The sequence below is a fragment of the Salmo salar genome, chromosome 14 (assembly GCF_965601325.2).
Source record: "Salmo salar chromosome 14, fSalSal1, whole genome shotgun sequence".
NCBI classification, from domain to species: domain Eukaryota; kingdom Metazoa; phylum Chordata; class Actinopteri; order Salmoniformes; family Salmonidae; genus Salmo; species Salmo salar.
The window spans coordinates 24,098,356-24,120,139 of NC_138304.1; the positions used below are offsets into that span (position 1 = coordinate 24,098,356).

Consider the following 21,784-nt stretch of genomic DNA (forward strand, 5'->3'; position numbering starts at 1 on the left):
TACCCCAGCCAAACCCGGACAATGCCCTATGGGACTCCCAATCACGGCCGGATGTGATAGAGCCTGGAATGTGATAACTACAACTAGAGTGATAACTATTGGACTAAAGAGTAGGTTGATGTAAGGTCAAATGACTGAATGAAACAGGAATACATAACATAATTCTGTGACCTTCAGATGAATTTCAGAAAGACAGCAAAACATTTCCCCATTATAAAATTAGGACCATCTTATTGTTACGAAGTGAGGCTAAGATCCCTAGACCTAGCAAGTGTAACAATATTAGTAGGCTGCCTAATAGGTTTAATTACATAACCAACTTAATGTAGACTGGGACTTACAGATCTTGCTCCACTTTCTTGTCCAAAGCATACTCCAGGTCAGTCACCAGCATCTTCTGGTACAAGTCCTGAAGAGCCTGCCTTGAAGTCCAGACCTCTGCTGCGCCAAGCTTAGAATCTAGGGGAAAGGATGACATTATGGGCACTCCTCTCACTTATATTTTATACACTTCTGTTGGATTAAATAACATTTTATTCATCACGTTCTTCATAAACAGGTGTGGACTAGTAGTGATATGCTTAATTACACGTCCTTCCCAACAATGCAGAGAAATAAAATAGAAAAGTAAAACACGTAACAATAGATACTCAATGAATAACGCTAACTTGGCTATATACAAGGGGTACCAGTAACAATAATATGTGCAGGGGTACAAAGTAATTGAGGTAGACAGTATGTACACATAAATAGGAATAAAGTGAGACAGTAAACAGTAGCAGCGCATGTGATGATTCCAAAAACAAAGTTAGCGCAAAAAGGGTCAATGCAGATAGTTAACTAGTTAACTAAATAACTACCCCGATGAACTAAACTCAGCAACAAAAAAAAAGAAACGTCCTCACAGTCAACTGCGTTTATTTTCAGCAAACATAGCATGTGTAAATATTTGTATGAATATAAGATTCAACAACAGACAAACTGAACAAGTTCCACAGACACATGACTAACAGAAATGGATTAAATGTGTCCCTGAACAAAGGGGGGGGGGGGGGGTCCAAAAACCAAAGTCAGTCAGTATCTGGTGTGGTCACCAGCTGCATTAAGTACTGCAGTGCATCTCCTCCTCATGGACTGCACCAGATTTGCTAGTTCTGGCTGTGAGATGTTACCCCACTCTTCCACCAAGGCACCTGCAAGTTCCCAGACATTTCTGGGGGGGGAGAAATGGCCAACCGGTCCCAGACCGCTCTTCGCTGGCCATGGCAGAACACATTTCTGTCTTGCAGGAAATCACTCACAGAACGAGCAGTAAGCCTGGTGGCATTGTCATGCTGGAGGGTCATGTCAGGATGAGTCTGCAGGAAGGGTACCACATGAGGGAGGAGGATGTCTTCCCTGTAACACACAGCGTTGAGATTGCCTGCAATGACAAGCTCAGTCCAATGATGCTGTGACACACCACCCCAGACCATGACACCACCCCAGACCATGACGGACCTGCCAAATCGATCCCGCTCCAGAGTACAGGCTTCGGTGTAACGCTCATTCCTTCGACATAAACGCTAATCCGACCATCACCCCTGGTGAGACACAACCGCGACTCGTTAGTGAAGAGCACTTTTTGCCAGTCCTGTCTGGTCCAGCAACGGTGGGTTTGTGCCTTACAACAAGCCCTCAGTCCAGCCTATTGTGGACAGTCTGAGCACTGATGGAGGGATTGTGCGTCCCTGGTGTAACTCGGGCAGTTGTTGTTGCCATCCTGTACCGCAGGTGTGATGTTCGGATGTACCGATCCTGTGCAGGTGTTGTTACACATGGTCTGCCACTGCGAGGACGATCTGCTGTCTGTCCTGTCTCCCTGTAGCGCTGTCTTACACGTCTCACAGTACAGACATTGCAATTTATTGCCCTGGCCACATCTGCAGTCCTCAGGCCTCCTTGCAGCATGCCTAAGGCACATTCACACAGATGAGCAGGGACCCTGGGCATCTTTCTTTTGGTGTTTTTCAGAGGCAGTAGAAAGGCCTCTTTAGTGTCCTAAGCATTCATAACTGATGTTAATTGCCTACCGACTGTAAGCTGTCCACAGGTGCATGTTCATTAATTGTTTATGGTTCACTTAACAAGCATGAGAAACAATGTTTAAACCCTTTACAATGAAGATCTGTGAAGTTAATTGGATTTTTACAAAGTATCTTAGAAAGACAGGGTCCTGAGAAAGGGCTGTTTCTTTTGCTGAGTTTATTTAGCAGTCTTATGGACGCAGTCGCCTGACTTTGTGATAAAGGAAAAATCTGAGGCCTGCACTAGAGCCTAACCTGCTAATGTAGAAAATACACTGTAGGCTACAGTCAGAGACAGCATAACGATTTTGACCATGGGTGCAGTTTTATTTTTTCCTAATTTAGATACTGCTTATAATTTCTGACATTTTGGTAAGCCGTTAGTCAACTTGTCTATAATTAGATACATGCAGCTTCTCTTCGGTCATATGTTGCTCGAGATTTCGAAAACGACATAAACCCTTGCTAACTTGAAACTCAAATCAATAGAATTAATGCAGTTAACATCTGTAAAGTTCTCCCCATCAGCTCTGCTTCTTCGCGGAGTAAAGATATTTAGGGACCGGGGACAAAATGCAATAACAAAAAATTAAAATTCTGTGCAAAAATCAGTTTGACCTTTTGTAAGGAAATAGAAAGCAGTGAAAATGAGATGTTTCTGATAAGATTTCAGTTTGGCTTGGATGCATATTTCATCTGATTGCAAAACACTATCAGCTTTTGATGCAGATAAAGACAGTATCTAATTGCATTCTCTCAAGATTCTGAAAGAAATCATATTTCTCCACAAGTCAAAAATTGTGCCTACATACAGTATGATTTATAATTTTACTGAAATGCTTAACTCTGCAGGAGTTATAGACCTTCAGTTTCCAAATAACCATCTGAACAGTAGGCAAAAGTTCCCTTGACGTGCCATATGTCGATTTGAAGTCCTTGTTTTGTGACTGTCGAATTCGTATAGCGCCTCACAACCATCACACATAACCGGCACTGCTATCATCCTCTTTTACCACTTCACCAAATCTATACCAAACATTACTTTTCTGGCCCCCTTTTCCATTTCACAGCTTTTCTCTTATTAAATTAAACTTAACACCAGAGACATTTCCTTTTTGCATCCAGGGCTGGAGTGTTACCAATGCAGTAAACGATCTGATAAGAGTAACCACTAGAGTACAATGGAAATCCTAACAATATTGTATTTTCTTGTGCGGAAATAAATATAAACCTACCAATAACTTTGTATGGTGATTTGGAACCAAACATTGTAGGCCTACAGTGTGATACGAGACCCTTTCAATGATGATTTTGGACAATTTCAACTGAGATCGAGTGTGCATGTTCACCGTAGAAGACATCACTGTAGTCTTCTTGGGAGACCTAAGCAAACAGTCACACTCGGTGTGCAACAGCTGGCCAACGCAGAGCTCATATCGTACCTACTCTAATATGTAAATCAGGAGATGATGACCCACTGGCATGGTGGAGAGGGAATGAGGGTTGCATTCTGCTCTAGGCCAACGTCAAATACCTCTGCATCTGTGCAAAAAGTGTTCCGTGTGAACGTGTCTTCAGTAGGCCTACAGCAGGCAATATTGTTACTCCACTCCGGAGTCTATTAAAGCCAGAAAAGTTGAACATGCTTGTGTTCCTTGCCAGAAACCTTTAGGTTGGTTAATATATAATGAAAAGTGAGTGCTACGGGACAATAGTCAGACAGGTTACTGAACTGAATTAGACAGGTTTACTGAACATTCTTTGGCACAGGCAGTATGGTGATCAGCTTGAAACAGGTATTACAGACTGGGTCAGGAAGAGGTGTCCATGAAGAAACTTGCCAGCTGGTCAGCGCATTCTCCAAGTATGTGTCCTGGTAATCCTTCTGGCGCTGCGGCCTTGTGAATGCTAACCTGTTTAAAAAGGTCTTACTCACATCAGCTACGAAGAGCGTGATCCCACTCGTCCGTAACAGCTGGTGCACTCAGGCACGGTGTAGTGTTGTTTGCCTTGAAGCGTGCATAGAAGGCATTTAGCTTGTCTGGCAGAGCCGCGTCACTGGGCAGCTAGCGGCTCCCATGACTTTTCCCATGATAGTTTGCAAGCCCTGCAACATTTGACGAGTGCCAGAGCTGGTGTAGTAGGATTCAATCTTAGTCCTGTATTGACGCTTTGCCTGTTTGAGGGGACATAGTGGGCTTTCTAATACGTGTCCGGGTTAGAGGCACGCTCCTTGAAAGCGGCAGCTGTAGCCTTTAGCTCAGTGCGGATGTTGCCTGTAATCCATGGCTTCTGGTTGGGGTATGCATGTACGGTCAGTGTGGGGGTGACTTATTGCACTTAATGAAAATGGTGACGGATGGGGTAAACTCCGATGCCATCAGATGAGTTCCAATTGATTGTGCCTGAATTACAGCACTGTCTAAAAAAAGATTTACAATGAGTGACTGTCTAGCACCCGTTCTCCCCCTCTCCTCCCTGCTGCAGTGACCATCACAGAACATCAACAGTTTTTATTGCGCTGTCCGTGTTGCTAATGATGGCACATAATTAAAGCCATCTGTTACCGAAATCCCTAATTTGTTAAGGAATGACATTCCCTATTCCATCAACCCTTGCGCTCTTTACACGACACGTCGCATGCACGTGACCAATAGGGCCTGACCTATAGCATATCATAATCACATCAATAAATAGGTTATAACAAAGTCCAAACATGTGAAAGCAAAATGGATGCAGAGGACGTAACAAATAAACTCAAAACGGGGGAATGTTTACTGGTTGCTCAGGAGGTAAAGGCGAAGTCTGATGTGTGGCATAAATTTGACTAGTTGTGGAAAATACTGGAGATCAGGAAAGGTAAGGAGCAAGCGCTGCGTGCATATTATGTGTGCCAAACCGGTGCTGTTAGACTACAATATAATTTGTCCGTTTGGAACAACAAACAAAATAAATTAGAAGCCTACCAGAGACATTTTTTTAAAAGCCTTTATTACATCAAAGACAAAAGCAGTCACATGCATTTGTGAATGCAATTTCCGAAATGGAACGGTTTATTTATTGTTTATGCTAATTATTCAAATGTCGCTTTGTCATTTTATTTTAAAAACTAAAATGCTTGGTTGCATTTCAAATCATGAATGACTCGTATGCTGTGTGATGACATGAACGAATGACTGATACAGTAGCCAACATAACTATGAAGATATAGGCCTAAGTAAGTTACGGTATTAAGACTAAACAGGACGCACTCTTAGGCCTATAGCCTTGATGGTAGTTATACAAGGCTGCTATACTCAGCCTACTAATGATAATGACATTACTTGTTGTTTATTATTATTATAAACAATGATTTATTATAAACAAGGAGGGTATCAAGGAGGATTTAGTGTAAACACTAAATAAATTCAAAATAATACCAGAGAGGCTTTAATACAGCATAGCAAAGACTAAAAACTGGCAAATTTGTGAAATTGTTTATCCCACTTGTAGTTGCGTGAGGCTTGGTGCTCACGGAATGAGTAGGCCATTTAAAAAAAAAACACTTAAAAAGGCAACAGAAGCAGGATCTGTCTTATTTCTGTAGATATATATGGATGACTTATGAAAGCCAGGCACATTTAACAGTTAGGCTATTGATTATAGACCTAAATAAGTTGGGGTTTCCCTGCTCCTCACTTTTCTTAGGCAAATAAGGCAAGGACTTCCTCGTCTCCTAAGTCCACTGCTGCCTCTGCCGCATTGATCTCAACACCAATATACTGGTTAACTTTTCTATTATGCACAAAGCAACATGGTCTAGGAAAAGATGCGGCTGGAAGTCGTGTTGGAGGAGGCACTCGCCTCTGATTTAAAATAAAATATACCAATGCCCCAGGGAAGTAATTGGGGACATTGCCCTGTGTATGGTGCAGTCTTTTGGATGGGACATTAAACAGGTGTCCTGACTTTCTGTGGTCATTAAAGAGCCCATGGCACTTATCGTAAGAGTAGGGGTGTTATTCCGTGTCCTGGCTAAATTCCCAACCTGGCGCTCATACCAACATGGCCACCTAATCATCCCCAGTTCCAATTGGCTCATTCATCCCCTGTAACTATTCCCCAGGTCATTGCTGTAAATGAGAATGTTCTCAGTCAACTTACATGGTAAAAAAAAATATATATATATATATATATATCACACACATTAAAGAAATGGCAAAGCTTTCAAGATCAAAATGAATAAGAGACCATAATATTAGCAAAAACAATATTGTCCGCAATGCATAGTGTCTAGTAATAAGGGGTTGTGGGTAAAAACAAAGAAGGAACCACAAAGGTGAGGTGTGAAACATACCTGTCATGTCAGCCTTCAGGGCCTCTGTCTGCCTGCTCGGGTATAAACAAACAGAAGAAGCTAAGTCAATCAACACAGACCCACACCCTACCTTTATGCATAGCATAAACCATAGGAAATTAAAACCAGTAGAATAAACAAAGCACTGTATTGCACATTTAAAAATAACAAATAAAGACTAAAAGGGATTAAAGTTTGTCCGCTGCCACTGACTGCTCAATGTAATCAAAACATGTAACAGAAGATTGTATTCCTTTGACATGCTGGAAAGAGATTGGCTAAAAACTACAGCAACTATGAATGCAAATGGTAACAGCACTATTTGCTAGCAAACATAAATTGTCCTCTTATGCAATAGCCTACCTCTCACTACAGCGAATTCCATTGTGCCAATAGACTCAAACACAGATTTATTGGATTGCTATGCTTTCAAATGAGAAATGATTACTGGTATTTCGTAAAATAATCAATATTGACCATATATTGACGTTACTGTCGTTATCCTGATATCTTCCACCAGGTTGGACTAGAAAAGAATAGACAGGGCTCGCGCTACCAGTGTGGCAGGTGCAGTGTTTATTTTGGTTTGCTTGCCAAAGCACGATTTGTTATGACATCCCATTATTCTCTATTCCCCTCTGAAATAAAGTAGCTGCATATGATCATTAAAACAGAAACTTGTTAGTTTAATTTCGTTAGACATACACAGTTTAGTGTCAATCTAGCAAGCTCGCGCTCAAACAGGCCTAACTGGAATGCATGTTTACCAAATGTCATCTAGCGACAGCCAACGATTGTGGCTACGTTAGCTATACCATGGACTAGAGAAGGTGCATCTTTGGTTATATTTGGCTTGCTGCCTTTACTTCTTTGATTTAAATCATCCCTGTATGGTTAATCCAATAACACTCAGATGGGAAGGTAGCTAACGTCGCCTAGCGTTTTACTAATGCTAAGGCCCATTTAGCTAGCCATGTTTTGAATATTGTTAGCAAGTAACGTTAACGTGGACAGAAAGGTTCACTGCAGTGACTTGCTGGAAATAATAACTTACTTCCAAAAATCACGAATGGGCGAAACCTCAATGTGTTTGTTATCCAATTTAGTTAATGGTAGATATCCGGACTCAGTCAGACATTCATTATAAACCAAACTAGAAACGACATGGCCAGCACAGCAGGCTAGCTAGCTAATGCTAGCTACAAAAAAAGGGCAGGAGGGCTGTATAAACTAATGTTATGGTTAAACCAGTTTGACATTATTAGGCGAGTTAGTTAACGCGCTCGAGAACTAGCTAGTTATGTAGTTAAAGTAAATTAATTATCTACGTATTAATTTTGTTCACGACACATGACAAACGTTGGCATTTTATTTCGCTAGGAAAATACCCACAGTGGTTAGTATGGCTCGCAAACCTGTTAACGTATCAAACTAGTTTAGCTAGTCATTTTAAGTTAGCTAGCCATCCAAGCTAACTAACGTTAACTGCATACAGTAGCCAGCGGCAACAAACAGCCATAGCTATCTACAGTTAGATACCTAGCTAAATAACTGGCCCTACTCAGTCACACTTATCGAACATGCTTGGCTTCTTGTTGTGCGTTGCTAACTAAGCTAGCATGCCAAATTACGGCGATAGCACATATACGATTTGAAGCAGTAAGTAAGAAACAATACAATTTAATACATAAAAAACACTTTCACATTCACCTTAAGTATTGGCCGCAGAGGTTCATCCTGCCCGATAAGGGTCTTTAGACAACGATTGGTCCAGAAGCAAAAGCTACTCCCGGCGCCATATTGTTCGACACAAGCAGAGCCACCGGCCCTGTGTACACACGAAGATAGAGGGTGCTATAGCAAAGATAGGGGATAAATTAAGATGTCCCACTCACGCGTTTTACCATAGAAAAAGTTGTCACAGTTTAGGTCTGCTGAAGTGGTGGCAGCTGTATCTGATCTGCTTAGTTCATTGTAAATGTAAAATGTCTCTATTTGAACCAGAGAAAACGAGCGAGTGGGATGTCTCACTTTCTCATCCACACACTCTGATTTACAATTCAGCAATAAGGTCCGAGGGGGCGTGGTAAATGGCGAATATACCACGCGAATATACCCAGCTAAACGGTCACGCAACGCGGAGTGCCTGGATACAGCCGTTCGGCATATACCACAAACGCCCGAGGTGCCTTATAGCTGGTTACCAACGTCTTTAGAGCAGTAAAAATACATGTTTTGTCATACCCTGGTACGTTCTGATATACCACGGCTGTCAGCCAATCAGCATTCAGGGCTCGAACCACCCAGTTTATAATAATATATACAGTCTGACCTCATTGCTTTGGTCAGGTTAAGAACAATTATCCAAATTCATTTGCTACTAGAATGGGATCACCCAGACAATGTACAGTAGTTCCATTGTCTATTTAACAAGCTGAGCCCATTTTTTAAGCATCACTGCATTAAAGATCCAGAGCTCTTGGCAAATATAGCTATGCTCGTTTACAACATGAAGGTTGCAATACTGCACAAGCCAACGCCAATGCAAACAGGGGTACTTCCAACAAAGGCAGCGGGATTATCCCCCACCTTCGCCACTAGTGTAGCAATTAAGGGGCAAATCGAATTCGGAATAGCCAGAATTGGGTTTGAACCAGCTACACTGCTGTTATGAGCCAAGCACACCACCAAGGCGCCCAAGACAAGACATGTTTACAGAGAAAACGGTGGCCTACGCTCACATACAGGGAGGCTAAACTACGACTATGAGATCAAAAATAATGATTTCAGTATATAACCAATTAACATAAACTCAATTAGTAATACAAATATTCTGACAAAAGGGTAGGGTATTTTAGAGTTCAGCACATTCAGTAGGTGGTGACACATCTCCTTCATCTAGACGTGTAGAAATAGGACACGGACAATAGAAACAGTGATAAAATTGGAAGGGCTCAGGCCGGAAAGTGCTGGTAATCTTGTCTGTTGTTTCTTGTAAATACTTTAAAAGTTTTATTACCAACATTTTTATATATTTTTCTTTCTGATTTACTTGCCGCACGAAGTATATAATAAAAGCCAACGTATGTGGCCTATCTATTGTTTAAATTGTATTGTAAAATCATACATGTTCAGATTTTCTGAACTGTGAGTGCCTTTGATCCTGTGCCTTTAATATAGAGGGCAGTGACGCTCTGTATCCTGCGAGGATACTGGGATACTGCCGCATCCAAATGAACCTTGCCTCTCTCTCTGCGCTCGCTTAATAGCAAAACAAAGGAGAACAAATCGGTAGTTGCAGAAAAAAACGAATATCTAGTCATATCATGACGGAGAACACTAAAACGCACGTTATATTGCTGTCATGTGGAAGTTTTAACCCCATCACTAAAGGACACATTCATATGTTTGGTAAGCATTACCTACGCGCTCTTCTGTATATTTTAAAGATATGTTTTGTTCTCCAGATGTTGTGGGTAGGAGATATGTTTAAAAAGGACAAGGCGTATGGCAGTCTACAGTAGGTTAGCATGGAAATTAACCTAATTAACCAGCATTATAATGTCAGAATTGCGTGGTGTTGTTGGGTTGGTCTTTTGCCATAGACCTTTATTGGTATTCGCTGTCCATGAGGGAGGTGCTGAAGTGGGCTACGGCCTCAGTGACGGAACTGTGATTATGTCAGAATTAAGTTAATGGTGTAATCATTGTAATTTCAGTTGGGGGTCTTTATTTCACTCTCTGTTTCTGAACACCACGTATGAATGACATGAATTAACAACAGAACCATTAAATCTACAGGTTTATATTATCCTCTACAGCTATATTGAGCGAACAGTATGTATCATTTCAGTGTAGCCTACGTAGGTGTATGCTGCATAGGCCGACCAGCCCTGAAAACGACAGCAAATGGACTTGAAAGAGCAGGCTAGGCTAGTTTGAGATATAAATGCAGCATGTATACGGATGTTGAGCCACTGGACACAAGGAGCCTATTCAGCATGTTTGAGCATTGGTTGCCTGTTAGCAGATACTGCGTCACTTATAATGAATGAGAAATCGTATCTCAAATCACAATAGCAAACAATCTTTCTGTGCAGGCGAGCAATAATGTAAAATAATGAGCTAAAACACAACAGGTATTCACCAATTAATGGAAATGCAGCAAAATGGCAAGAAAACACAGGCAAATCTATATCTCATGACTAAATATTTTCTCCTTTTTGACATTATTGTTGTCCTGTACATCCCTTCTTTTTAATGCTCTTTTACTGCTGACATACAATTTGAATAGTTAATGAAGGCAAATGCATTGTTGTCTTTGCCTTAACTGTTGTCAGTTTTCAACTGACATTTAATCAATTAAATAACTGTGGACTATTTCATCATGGCTTATCACTTAGGAAAATATTATGGTTTTCTTGTTACCTGAAACATTACTGATTCTACACACTATTCAGTAATGGCACAATGCTACAAGTAGGGAGATCACATTTCAACAGCCAGCCAAATGCATCAGTATATTGATGAAAACAATCACAGTAGAACTAGTAAAGCATTGTATTTTATAATACACATAAGCTATCTTGCCCATCAATATATAGTAATGGCTATATGCTATAAAAATGAATGCACCTCTAATGGAGGAAAACAATTTATATGAAAGGGAGTTAAAAATACTGTCATCCAAAATCAGGAATATGAGGGTGCACCATAGGCTAGTACCCTGAAAATGACTAAATCCTAAGAGATAGTCATTAGAATAGAGTGAGTGAAATGATTATGCTGCAGCAGTAGTGAGTGAACCTGGAATATCATGAGGCAGAGGGGAAAAACATCAATTTTTCCATGACCTATTTTCCAAACCAGTGGCTGTTATAGAAAAAGGAAAGTACTCTAGCTGCACACGAGTGGAATGGAAACTCCCCCAGTGAGCCCTTCTGACTCATAAAGGGATTACATGAAACAACAGAAAGTGAAGAAGCAGACAAATGCATGTATCATGGACTAAGACTACAGAATATAAAAACGTATGGATGGTCTCAGATCATCATACATTTTCGATATTGATTCAGTTTCATCTATGTTGTAAGTCATTGTTAAGAAGGATTGCGATTCTTCTCTTGAGATGGTAATGGTGGGGGCATGTAGCTCATTAATACCTCATTCAAAGTTGCATGTCTTCACTAGTAGAACACTTGGCTATGTTCCAAATGGCACCCTATTCCATATATAGTGCACTACACTCTTAGCACCTTTTTTTCTTTCTAGAATCTAAAAGGGTTATTTGGCTGTCCCCATAGGAGAACCCTTTGAATAACCCTTGTTGTTTCCAGGTAGAACACTTTTGGGTTCCACGGAGAAACCTTTCCACAGAGTGTTCTACATGGAACCCAAAAGGATTCTACCTGCAACCAAAAAGTGTTCTACCTGGAACCCTTTTTTCTAAGAATGTACTTTCAAAAGTAATGCACTATATAGGGTGCCATTTGGAACGCAGTCCTTGAGTTCATTATTTGCCCCCAAACCATCTGCTTTGAAGGACAACCCCAAACGATTCTATTTTCTTTTATTTTCTCATTAACACTCTCCTCAAATCATACACTAGTGTTCCCATGTTCTTAACTTTCTATCTCATACACACAAAAAAGGTTCCTAAAGGGTTCTTTGGCTGTCCCCATAGCAGAACCATTTTGGGTTCCAGGTAGAACCCTTTTGGGTTTCATGTAGAACCCTCTGTGTAAAGGGAACCTCAGTGGTTCTTCCTGGATCCAAAAAGGGTTCTTCAAAGGGTTATCCTATGGGGACAGCCAAATTACCCCTTTAGGTTCTAAATAGCACCTTCTTTTCTATGAGTTTACCCTCTCTTCCTTAATAAATAATGCATTTTCTAATCATATTGATGTTTATGACTCTACATCTATAATGGCTCTGGTCAATTTACACAGGCACTGTACATCACACACTTTGAGCTGAGCTGATGACTTGCAACACATAGGCTCCAGTAGGTTTCCACATTCACATACAGGCTTGAAGAGGGCTGAAACAATGAGTTTCTCTATTGGTGGCATGCAGGCAGTAACTCCACAACAACAACAGAATGAATAGATGAATGCTTGCCCTGTGGTCGAAACAAAAAGTCCTCATCAATCAACTTCAATTTAAAAAAGGCTGAAAAAGGCTTCTGGAATTCTTTGATCTGTTTCCCTGGAGATGAACTGTAAAAATTGTAATTTGCACAGATCCACTGGCGAGTCAGGGTTAATTTATTTTTGTACTGTAACTAAGCAAAATATTCAGCAACACATAAGGTTGATTCACAGTAGTGCCCTGTGGAAAACAGTTATGAATGAATGAATGAATGAATGAATGAATGAATGAATGAATGAATGAATGAATGAATGAATGAATGAATGAATGAATGACAACACCGTTATAGACTGTTTATTACAAGCAGAAATTCAGTGACCAAACTTCTCATGACAGAATTGGAAACATTTAGCTGATGGCAGACAATAAGACACAGGTTAGCTGATTAAAACTGTAATGTTGTGCACACTATGAACTATAATAAGTATGTTGACAAGTATGTACTGCATCTGCTTCACAGAGAAAGCCAAAGAATACCTGCACAAAACAGGGAAGTTCATTGTGATTGGGGGCATCATCTCTCCTGTACATGACTCCTATGGCAAACCGGTACGAACTTCTTACAGTATTTTCACAGACTGCTTTGTTTGGTATCTACAAAGTGGATTTGTTTGATTAACTAACAAACAACTACCTCAAACCAATTATCTGATTTGAGTGACAGGAGTGCAATTTAGAGAAAATGAACTGGGGGTTATTTTTATGAATGAGTGATTGCTTTGGGTGGTCCTCCTGTGTAGGTGTTGTTGCTGCATTCAGATTATATAAGCCACCTCTAATTCTATCGTCATCTATTCTCCCAAGCCGTTTCTGGAATAAATTAAAAGCTTGTCCCAGTTTCTCTCTCTATAAGAAACAGAAAACATGAATAATAAATGTAAGAGAAACGCTGTTTCAGTCAGATCATGAATCTTCTGTGCATTTCTTTCATCATTGTGTCTCTAGCACGAATGAGGATTGGATTACTATGTTATCATTGTTGTGGTTGCACAAATGATTGACATCAGCTATAGAATGTCATCTTCAGCCATTTTCCACAAATATATGTTCCTCATAGATAAAACATGTAAAACCAGTCGATTACCATGAAGAGGCACACAATAGAGAGAATGAACACAATGCCTGCATCACAAATGGCACCTTATTCCCAAAATATTGCACTATATAGGGAGTAGGGTGCAATTTGGGATGCATACAACGAACACAATGTCAGCAGCTTATCGATCCCCTGTGTGTTCACAGGGTCTAGTCCCCAGCAGACATCGTCTCACCATGTGTCAGCTGGCAGTCCAGTCCTCTGACTGGATCAGGTGAGTCAGTGGATATATCCAATCAGAACAACAAGATTGCGTCCAAATGACACCTTATTCCCTACATTGTGCACTACTTTTGACCAGAACCCTATGGGCCCTAGACAAAGGTTGTGTACTAGGGAATAGGGTGCCATTTGGGATGTAGACCAAGTGAATCTTGATTGGCAGTAAGTATCTTGAATGGCCTCTATTAGTCCCTTGAGACAGGATGTGTTTCTGGCAATGTCATTAACAAAACACAGTGTGTGAGGTATTTAGCAGATGTGCAATATCATCAGTCCTATTATCCTGCTAATGAGAAGGATAGAGATCAGTGCCCGTATTCATAAAGCGTGAGTAGGAGTGCTGATCTAGGATCAGTTTGCCTTTTAGATTATGATCAAATCAAATCAAATCAAATTTATTTATATAGCCCTTCTTACATCAGCTGATATCACAAAGTGCTGTACAGAAACCCAGCCTAAAACCCCAAACAGCAAGCAATGCAGGTGTAGAAGCACGGTGGCTAGGAAAAACTCCCTAGAAAGGCCAAAACCTAGGAAGAAACCTAGAGAGGAACCAGGCTATGAGGGGTGGCCAGTCCTCTTCTGGCTGTGCCGGGTGGAGATTATAACAGCACATGGCCTAGATGTTCAAATGTTCATAAATGACCAGCATGGTCAAATAATAATAATCATAGTAGTTGTCGAGGGTGCAACAAGTCAGTAACACAAGAGTAAGTGTCAGTTGGCTTTTTCATAGCCGATCTTTGAGAGTATCTCTACCGCTCCTGCTGTCTCTAGAGAGTTGAAAACAGCAGGTCTGGGACAGGTAGCACGTCCGGTGAATAGGTCAGGGTTCCAGCAGGTCTGGGACAACAGGTCTGGGACAGGTAGCACGTCCGGTGAACAGGTCAGGGTTCCATAGCTGCAGGCAGAACAGTTGGAACTGGAGCAGCAGCACGGCCAGGTGAACTGGGGATTATGATGAATGGACAGGGGGGACCTGATCCTAGATCAGGACTTCTTCTCTGAGACGCTTTATGAATACAGGCCCAGGATTACACCGCTGTTAATCTATCATGTGTCATTTTCCTGCAGAGTGGATCCCTGGGAGTGCTACCAGGACACATGGCAGACTACATGCAGTGTGCTGGAGCATCATCGTGACCTCATGAAGGTAAGCCAGGCCATGGAATAATGACTGGCTACGGTTACTCAGACCACACTGTATTGCATGAGCTGTACATTTGGCAGTGAAGGATAATATCAAGAGCAATTTGATAAAATATGTGGTAGATCAGAGAGAAGAGAGTTCAAGGTAGCCTACACTAAATGCATCAGTTACTGTGTATGGAATTTACTCATAGATGTTGAATTAATGCGCGGCCCACTGGCTAGTTGACATGCGTAGTGGAAGTATGTATAAGGGCTAAGAGCAATTTGAACTGTTTTTATAAATGACCTGTACCTTTACTGTATGATGGGATTGTTTAAATGGCACCAACATATTACGTTCTTTTCAAACATCTACTGTATTATCAGCCTGGTATCAGCAGAAAAGCGTCAATCTGGTTTATGTGAATACATTGCATTCACTAGGGGAATTAGTGTCACAATATTGATGCCTAGAGTTAAACATCAGATACACGATGCCTAAGTGAATACATTGCATTTAATGGGGGGAAAATTAGTGTCACGGTATTGATGCCTAGAGTTAAGCATCAGTTACACGATGCCTAAGTACATACATTGCATTCAATGGGGGGGATTAGTGTCACAATATTGATGCCTCGAGATAAGCTTCAGGGTCTTGATGCCCAAGGGAATACATTACTTTCAATAAGATTGATGCATAGATATATATCAAATAGTTGACACATAAGTCAATTGCGTTCATGTCTGCTGGTTTCCCTCCCTCCCTCATTCCCTCCCTCCCTCCCTCCCTCCCTCCCTCTGCCTCATCTTTATCCCCTTTCCTTTTCTTCTAACCCCTACCCCTTATTTCCCCCCTCCATCCACTACCATTCCCTCCCTCTCTCTCTTTTTGTCTTCTATCTCGCTCATTCTCCCTCTTCTCTCCCTCATTCTCTCTCTCGCTCTCCTTCCGACTCTATCTATCTCTATTCTATATAGCAAGAACGTTGGTGCTAAATTTGAAATGTGTAATTTGGTGAAAGACTCAGACAGACAGACACACTCACAGACAGACAAACAGACAGACAGACACTCACAGACAGACAGATAGAGTATTGCAAGAACATTGTGTCCAATGGAGGTCCAAAATAATTTTGTGCCGATTTACTTCAAATTTCATATGCCGGGTGATAACAGTCGCCCGGTCACAAATGTGTACAATTCCTAGAGTTAAGGTGCTTTTGATTGACATTGTTAGAATGATTGAGGCTAGAAACACAATTCACATATGGGATAGTTCAGCAGACACTTCCGATGAACGCAAGCCTACACCTGACCATGTGAAATGAACTCTTCACAGTGAAAACTTCGTCCCACAGAGAACACGGCTTTTTTCCATAGAAAAACATTATGTTCAGCCATTACATAACCATGATGCCCCCGTGGACTGGGATTGAGCTAGCTAACCATCCTTGCAGACAACCGATCGCGACCTTACATGATGAGGTTCAGCTTCCTATGGCAACGGGAAGTGGCTTAATTCATCCTCAAGATGGTCCTTTATACTCACCCTGTAGTTACACAAAAATACTGCATTCTAGCCTCTGTAAAACAGTCAGTTTTTAATGTCAAAGCTTGAAACTGGGGCATTTAAACTGGGGCAAGTGACCCCAGGAGGCCGTATATTGAATTTCAGCATCCTGCTATTATAGGAAGTTACTAAATTGGGGAAAGGGGAAAAGGGATACCTATTCAGTCCAACTGAATGTATTCAACTGAAATGTGTCTTCCGCATTTAACCCAACCCCTCTGAATCAGAGAGGTGCGGGGGGCTGCCTTAATCGACATCCACGTCTTCGGCGCCCGGGGAACAGTGGGTTAACTGCCTTGCTCAGGGGCAGAACGACAGATTTTTGACCTCCATTGGACACAATGGTCTTGCAGTACCAGAGGGTCTATCTGCCTGTGAGTGTATAAGTCTGTCTGTTAGTCTGCCTGTCTTTCACCAAATTACACATTTCTAATTTATCACCAACTTTTTTGCCTTGAATGCAATGTATTGACTTATGTGTCAATATCTATGTGTCAATATCTAGTCTGTGGAGGTGGGAGAGAGGAGCGAGAGGTGGAGGTGGGAGAGAGGAGAGAGAAAGAGAGAGGGGGGGGGTGAAAGAAGGGGGAGGGATAGAGAAGTTAAGGAGGTGGGATAAAGAAGAGATAGAGAGAGAAAAGGAGGCAAATAGAGAGAAAGAGTAGGAGGGAGGAAGAGAGAGAAGGGGGAGATGGAAAAGGGATTAGAGAATAGAGAGAGAGAGGAGAGTGAGAAAGAGAGAGAGAGGAGAGAGAGCGTCGGGGATAGCGAAAGAGACGAGAGAAAGAGAGAGAGAGAGAGAGAAGGGAGAAAGAGAGAGAGAGTCGGGGATAGGGAAAGAGACGAGAGAGAGAGAGGGGGGAGAGAGTGTCGGGGATAGGGAAAGAGACGAGAGAGAGAGAGCGAGAGAAAGAGAGAGAAAGAGAAAATGGAGAGAGAGAGTCGGGGATAGGGAAAGAGACGAGAGAGAGAGGAAAATAATAAATAGAAGAGAGAGAGAGGGAAAGAGGGAGATGGAGAGCAAAGAGAAGGATGAGGGATATAAGGAGGTAGACAGAGAGAGAGAGAAAGAGCGAGAGGAAGGGAGGGGGAGAGAAGAGAGAGATGAAGAGGAGGGGGAGAGAGGGTGGGGAGAGAGAGAGAGGAGGGGGAGATGGTGGAGGGGTGAAAGAAGGGAGGGAGAGAGAGAAGAGGAGAGGGAATAAAGAGGAGGTAGAGAGAGAGACAGAGGGAGGCAGAGAGAGAGAGAGCGAGAGTGAGCGAGAGTGAGCGAGAGTGAGCGAGAGGGAGCGAGAGAGAGAGCTTTGGCGCTTATCCGTAGGCATCAATATTGTGACACTAATCTTCCCCCAATTGAACATAATGTATACACATACGCGTCATGTTTCTTTGATGTGTTTCTTTTTGCTACAGACCTACCAGATTGACACTTTTCAATTATATCATGTTGGTAGTATGTGACAAATCCAATCCTTCCATTAGAATGTAGTCAATCTGTTTGTGCTGCTGACCTAAGCTGGCCCAAATGCAATTCTCTGGGACTGAAAATGTAAATTCAGGTGTTTTCCTGTCCACAGAGAGTCACAGGGTGTATTCTATCCAATGTGAACACACCGTCCACAACTCCAGTGATCGGCCAACCACAGAATACGACTCAGACTGCCATCTATCAGAACCACAACACAGTGAACAACAAGCCCACTGCCAGTGAGTGATGGTGTACATACACAAATGTATTTGAGATAACATTTATGTCATTTCGATTAGGATGAGAATCTAGGTCTAATATCTTGAAAATGTATGATTGATGGAAAAGAGGAAACTTTGTTATAATGTACCAAGAAATGAATTGTCTGGTCTGTAAACATTTTTCAATGGATGTAATTTGCTGCTAGAAAATGTTGGATGTTTCTTACATATATCTAAACAGTTAAGCTGTGGGGGAAGATGAGTGAGAGCTTGGGTAAAATTTGCTGTGTTCGCCCCCACATTGACCGTTTCACCTTTGTAGGTAAGTAGGCTACACAAGCAACTTCCTGAAAAACATACATTTCTAAGTGTATAGTAAGTTCACAATGATTGATGAATTAAATTATAACTTTTTCTTGTATCTTTTTTATTTTATCTCAAAAGATGAAAATGCCAACCTTGGCACTGCAATGCGATATGAGGAAATTGGTGAGTTAACACTCTTTTATGTCTCCATAAGATTTATGTATTACCAATATTGCATACAGTCTGTATATCATCAGAATACAAAAGCTTTTGCTTAGGTCATTCGATTTTCCCTCAACAAACCATAAGAACTTTCTTCATTATCGAATCATTGAACAGGAAGTTATCTTATCCAACTCTTTGTTTATTGGGTGTCTAATTTCTGTATCCCTCTCTATTGTGCAGAGTTGCGCATCTTGCTCCTATGTGGCAGTGATCTTCTGGAGTCATTCTGCATCCCTGGCCTATGGAAAGACAGTGATGTAAGCCCCTCGTTCTTTCTCTTCCCCATCTTCTTAGGTCTGTTGTGAGACTCATTCACAGAAGAATTATGTTCATACTTTGCATAGAATACATACTTGTCTATTGGCATGCGCTAAAGTTATATTAAAGCAGACATAGGTAGACCTGTAGAGGTCAAAGGAGACACTGCAAGACGAATAGTTTTAAATAAGGACGACATTTGAATCTATCCAGTGTCCACTTAGAGGCATGAATGCAAGTGATTTAATACCCTAATGAGCATAATGCTGCATCCAAGATACTTTACCAAAACTATTACAGTCACCCATTTCATTAGCATTTGTAAGGCAATACTGCAATGTGTCATACAAATGGTTTGCAGATGGAGGTGATTGTGGGAGACTTTGGGATTGTTGTTGTGCCTCGGGACGGAGTTGATACAGAAAGGATAATGAACCATTCCTCTGTGCTGCGCAAGTACAAGGTAATATCTACACTGTGAGCGTATGAGTCATGAGCTTGGTGAAAAGTAGAAAACCAATAAGCCTGATAATGTAATCTGTAAGAAGCTTATTATGTTAATGTATTAACATATAATCAACTCTGTACCGTAGATAATTATAAATGTCAATGTATTAATTGTATAATGTGTAAAAGATGCTCTCTTTGGTTTTTTTCCAGGATAACATCACTGTCGTCAAAGATGATGCCAACCACCCTATGTCCATTGTCAGTTCAACCAAGAGCAGGTTAGTGTGAATTATAAACTGGGTGGTTCGAGCCCTGAATGCTGATTGGCTGACCAAGGGCATGACAAAACATGCATTTTACTGCTCTAATTACGTTGGTAACCAGTTTATAATAGCAATAAGGTACCTCGGGGGTTTGTAGTATATGGCCAATATACCACAGCTAAGGGCTACTGTATATCCAGGCACTCCGCGTTGCGTCGTGCAGAAGAACAGCCCTAACAGCCCTTATTTTTCACAAATATGGATGTCTCTTAATGTACCACTTTGGTTGCTGTTTAGTGTCTCTTGGGTGTAACCACAACATTTGCTAAACATTAGGGGGCAGTTTCCCAAACACAGATTCAGCCTAGTCCTAAACAAGAAAGCTATTTCAATGAAGATTCTCCATTAGGCTTGCCTTTTAGTCCAGGACTAGGCTTAGTCTGTGTCCAAGAAACCGCCCCTAGAAGTTGAACCAAGCCGTTCCCGTAGAACATTAGAATCATTGTAATTCTATGGCTGTTCCCTTCCCTCAGACTGGCCCTGCAGCATGGTGACGGCCATGTGGTGGACTACCTGAACCAGCCAGTCATCGACTACATCCTGCAGAGTCAGCTCTACATCAATGCATCTGGATAGGAACTACTGCTCCGGCCTGCTGGCATATTGTCCCTGTCTGTCTTTCATGTGAAACGTATACTCCTCTTGAGCTACTGCTTTTCCATTTAAAGATATTCATATCCCTTCTTACTGTATCATGGTGACTCATCTGACCTGTGGATGTACAGCGAGGTGCCTGAGAGCTGTGTGTACGTGTGGACCACCTTCACAACTGACTTTGTGTAGGCTGCGCCGGCCGGGTGGGATGGAGAGGGAGGATGGGGTTTTGGGCCGTGTCCCAAATAGCCTAACTTTCCCTACTGTGCACTACTTTTGACCCGGTCAACAATAGTGCACTTTATGGGGAATAGGGTGCAATTTGGGATGCTGCCTTGGTGTCATTAAGAGAGGGTGCAGAGATTGTAACCTATTGAATTTGGGCCTTTGCTGTTGACTTAAAATCTGTCAGTTTTTAGACTGCATGGTTAGAATGTTTCTGTTTTGGCATGAGTACTTACTCACTTTGTAGATAGATATATGTTGTGAAAGTGTTTGCAAAACAAACTAACATATAGTGGGTACCCACCTCTCACTTCATTTTCTGTTCACTCCAAGTCTACTGTATATACAGTATCTGTATTAATGTATCTGCGACTGCATATCAATGCTTAAATGTTTGGTTTTCAGTGGGCATTGATGCAAAATGTACATCTGTTTGCACATAAGAGAATGATTTGAACGTTGATTTATTTTTGTGTGCAAAGGATTTTACACGTTTCTTCTGCTTGCCACCAAGAAAATGACCACGCAATTAACCTGTTTCTTACTGTGTGCTATGTAGCTAGATTATTTTACATATAGAGGAAAAAACAACAGCACAAACTGTAGAAGTGCATTTCATGTGCCCTGGGGATGAATTCACATATGCAAGTCTCTCACTCTCCTTGCACATAACACTCTGTCATAATAACATCAATCTGAAATAAATGTGTTCTAATGTTGTACTGCAAAGGAAGTGGGGACATAGCCTTTGATCAGTAGTTTCTTACTGAAACTCCGCATGGTCAGGGCCAAGACACTTTTGACAGTTTAGTTTAATGAGCATTGTATGTAACCATTGCTTTAGACAGTCTTACTGCAAGGAAGGGTAAATGGGTGTGCACATTTTGGTTTAATAAGTGTCTTTAATTGTGACCAAAGCATCTTGCATACATATTTACAGTAGCTTTATATGTGTCCATTTGGCTAAGATTATTAGGTTATTCAATTTTAATAGCCGATGAAGCAAAAGCAAAATACATTCCACTATTTCCGGAAATCTCATGGTTCATGATTTTTAAGAAATAGACACACAAGTGCTAGTTGCCATGTAGTAATCTCATTCTCCAGCCTTGTGGAGAACATAGAAGTCTGACATGATGCAAG

At 41.4% G+C, this 21,784-nt stretch overlaps 2 protein-coding genes across 5 annotated transcripts in view; one reads left to right on the forward strand and one right to left on the reverse strand.

Annotated features, from left to right (window-relative positions):
- Positions 1-8,448, reverse strand: part of LOC106569064 (nonsense-mediated mRNA decay factor SMG7) — a 31,994-nt gene extending 23,546 nt beyond the window's left edge. For 2 of the 4 annotated variants that reach the window (XM_014140008.3, XM_014140005.3), the window contains exons 1-3: positions 8,113-8,447; positions 6,403-6,437; positions 342-459 (exon numbers count right to left, since the gene is read on the reverse strand). In XM_014140008.3, the coding sequence (XP_013995483.2) occupies positions 342-459; positions 6,403-6,437; positions 8,113-8,138 (179 nt within the window). In that variant the 5' untranslated portion in view covers positions 8,139-8,447. Of the gene's footprint in view, positions 1-341; positions 460-6,402; positions 6,438-8,112 lie in introns of all 4 variants that reach the window. The other 2 variants (XM_014140007.3, XM_014140006.3) reach the window with 2 other exon arrangements.
- Positions 8,449-9,587: 1,139 nt separating this feature from the next.
- Positions 9,588-21,370, forward strand: nmnat2 (nicotinamide nucleotide adenylyltransferase 2). The gene is made up of 11 exons (XM_014140012.2): positions 9,588-9,813; positions 13,013-13,101; positions 13,795-13,862; positions 14,945-15,023; positions 18,149-18,278; positions 18,502-18,582; positions 18,705-18,749; positions 18,972-19,048; positions 19,411-19,512; positions 19,710-19,777; positions 20,296-21,370. Exons 1-11 carry the CDS (start codon positions 9,729-9,731, stop codon positions 20,396-20,398), a joined length of 927 nt encoding a protein of 308 aa, XP_013995487.1. The 5' UTR covers positions 9,588-9,728; the 3' UTR covers positions 20,399-21,370.
- The last annotated feature ends 414 nt before the right edge of the window (positions 21,371-21,784 follow it).

Coding starts and splice junctions, on each gene's coding strand:
- nmnat2 (XM_014140012.2), top strand. CDS start 9,729: ATGACGGAGAACACTAAAACGCACGTTATATTGCTGTCATGTGGAAGT. Junction 13,863..14,944: donor CAGTCCTCTGACTGGATCAG/GTGAGTCAGTGG, acceptor ATTTTCCTGCAG/AGTGGATCCCTGGGAGTGCT. Junction 18,279..18,501: donor GAACAACAAGCCCACTGCCA/GTGAGTGATGGT, acceptor ATATCTAAACAG/TTAAGCTGTGGGGGAAGATG.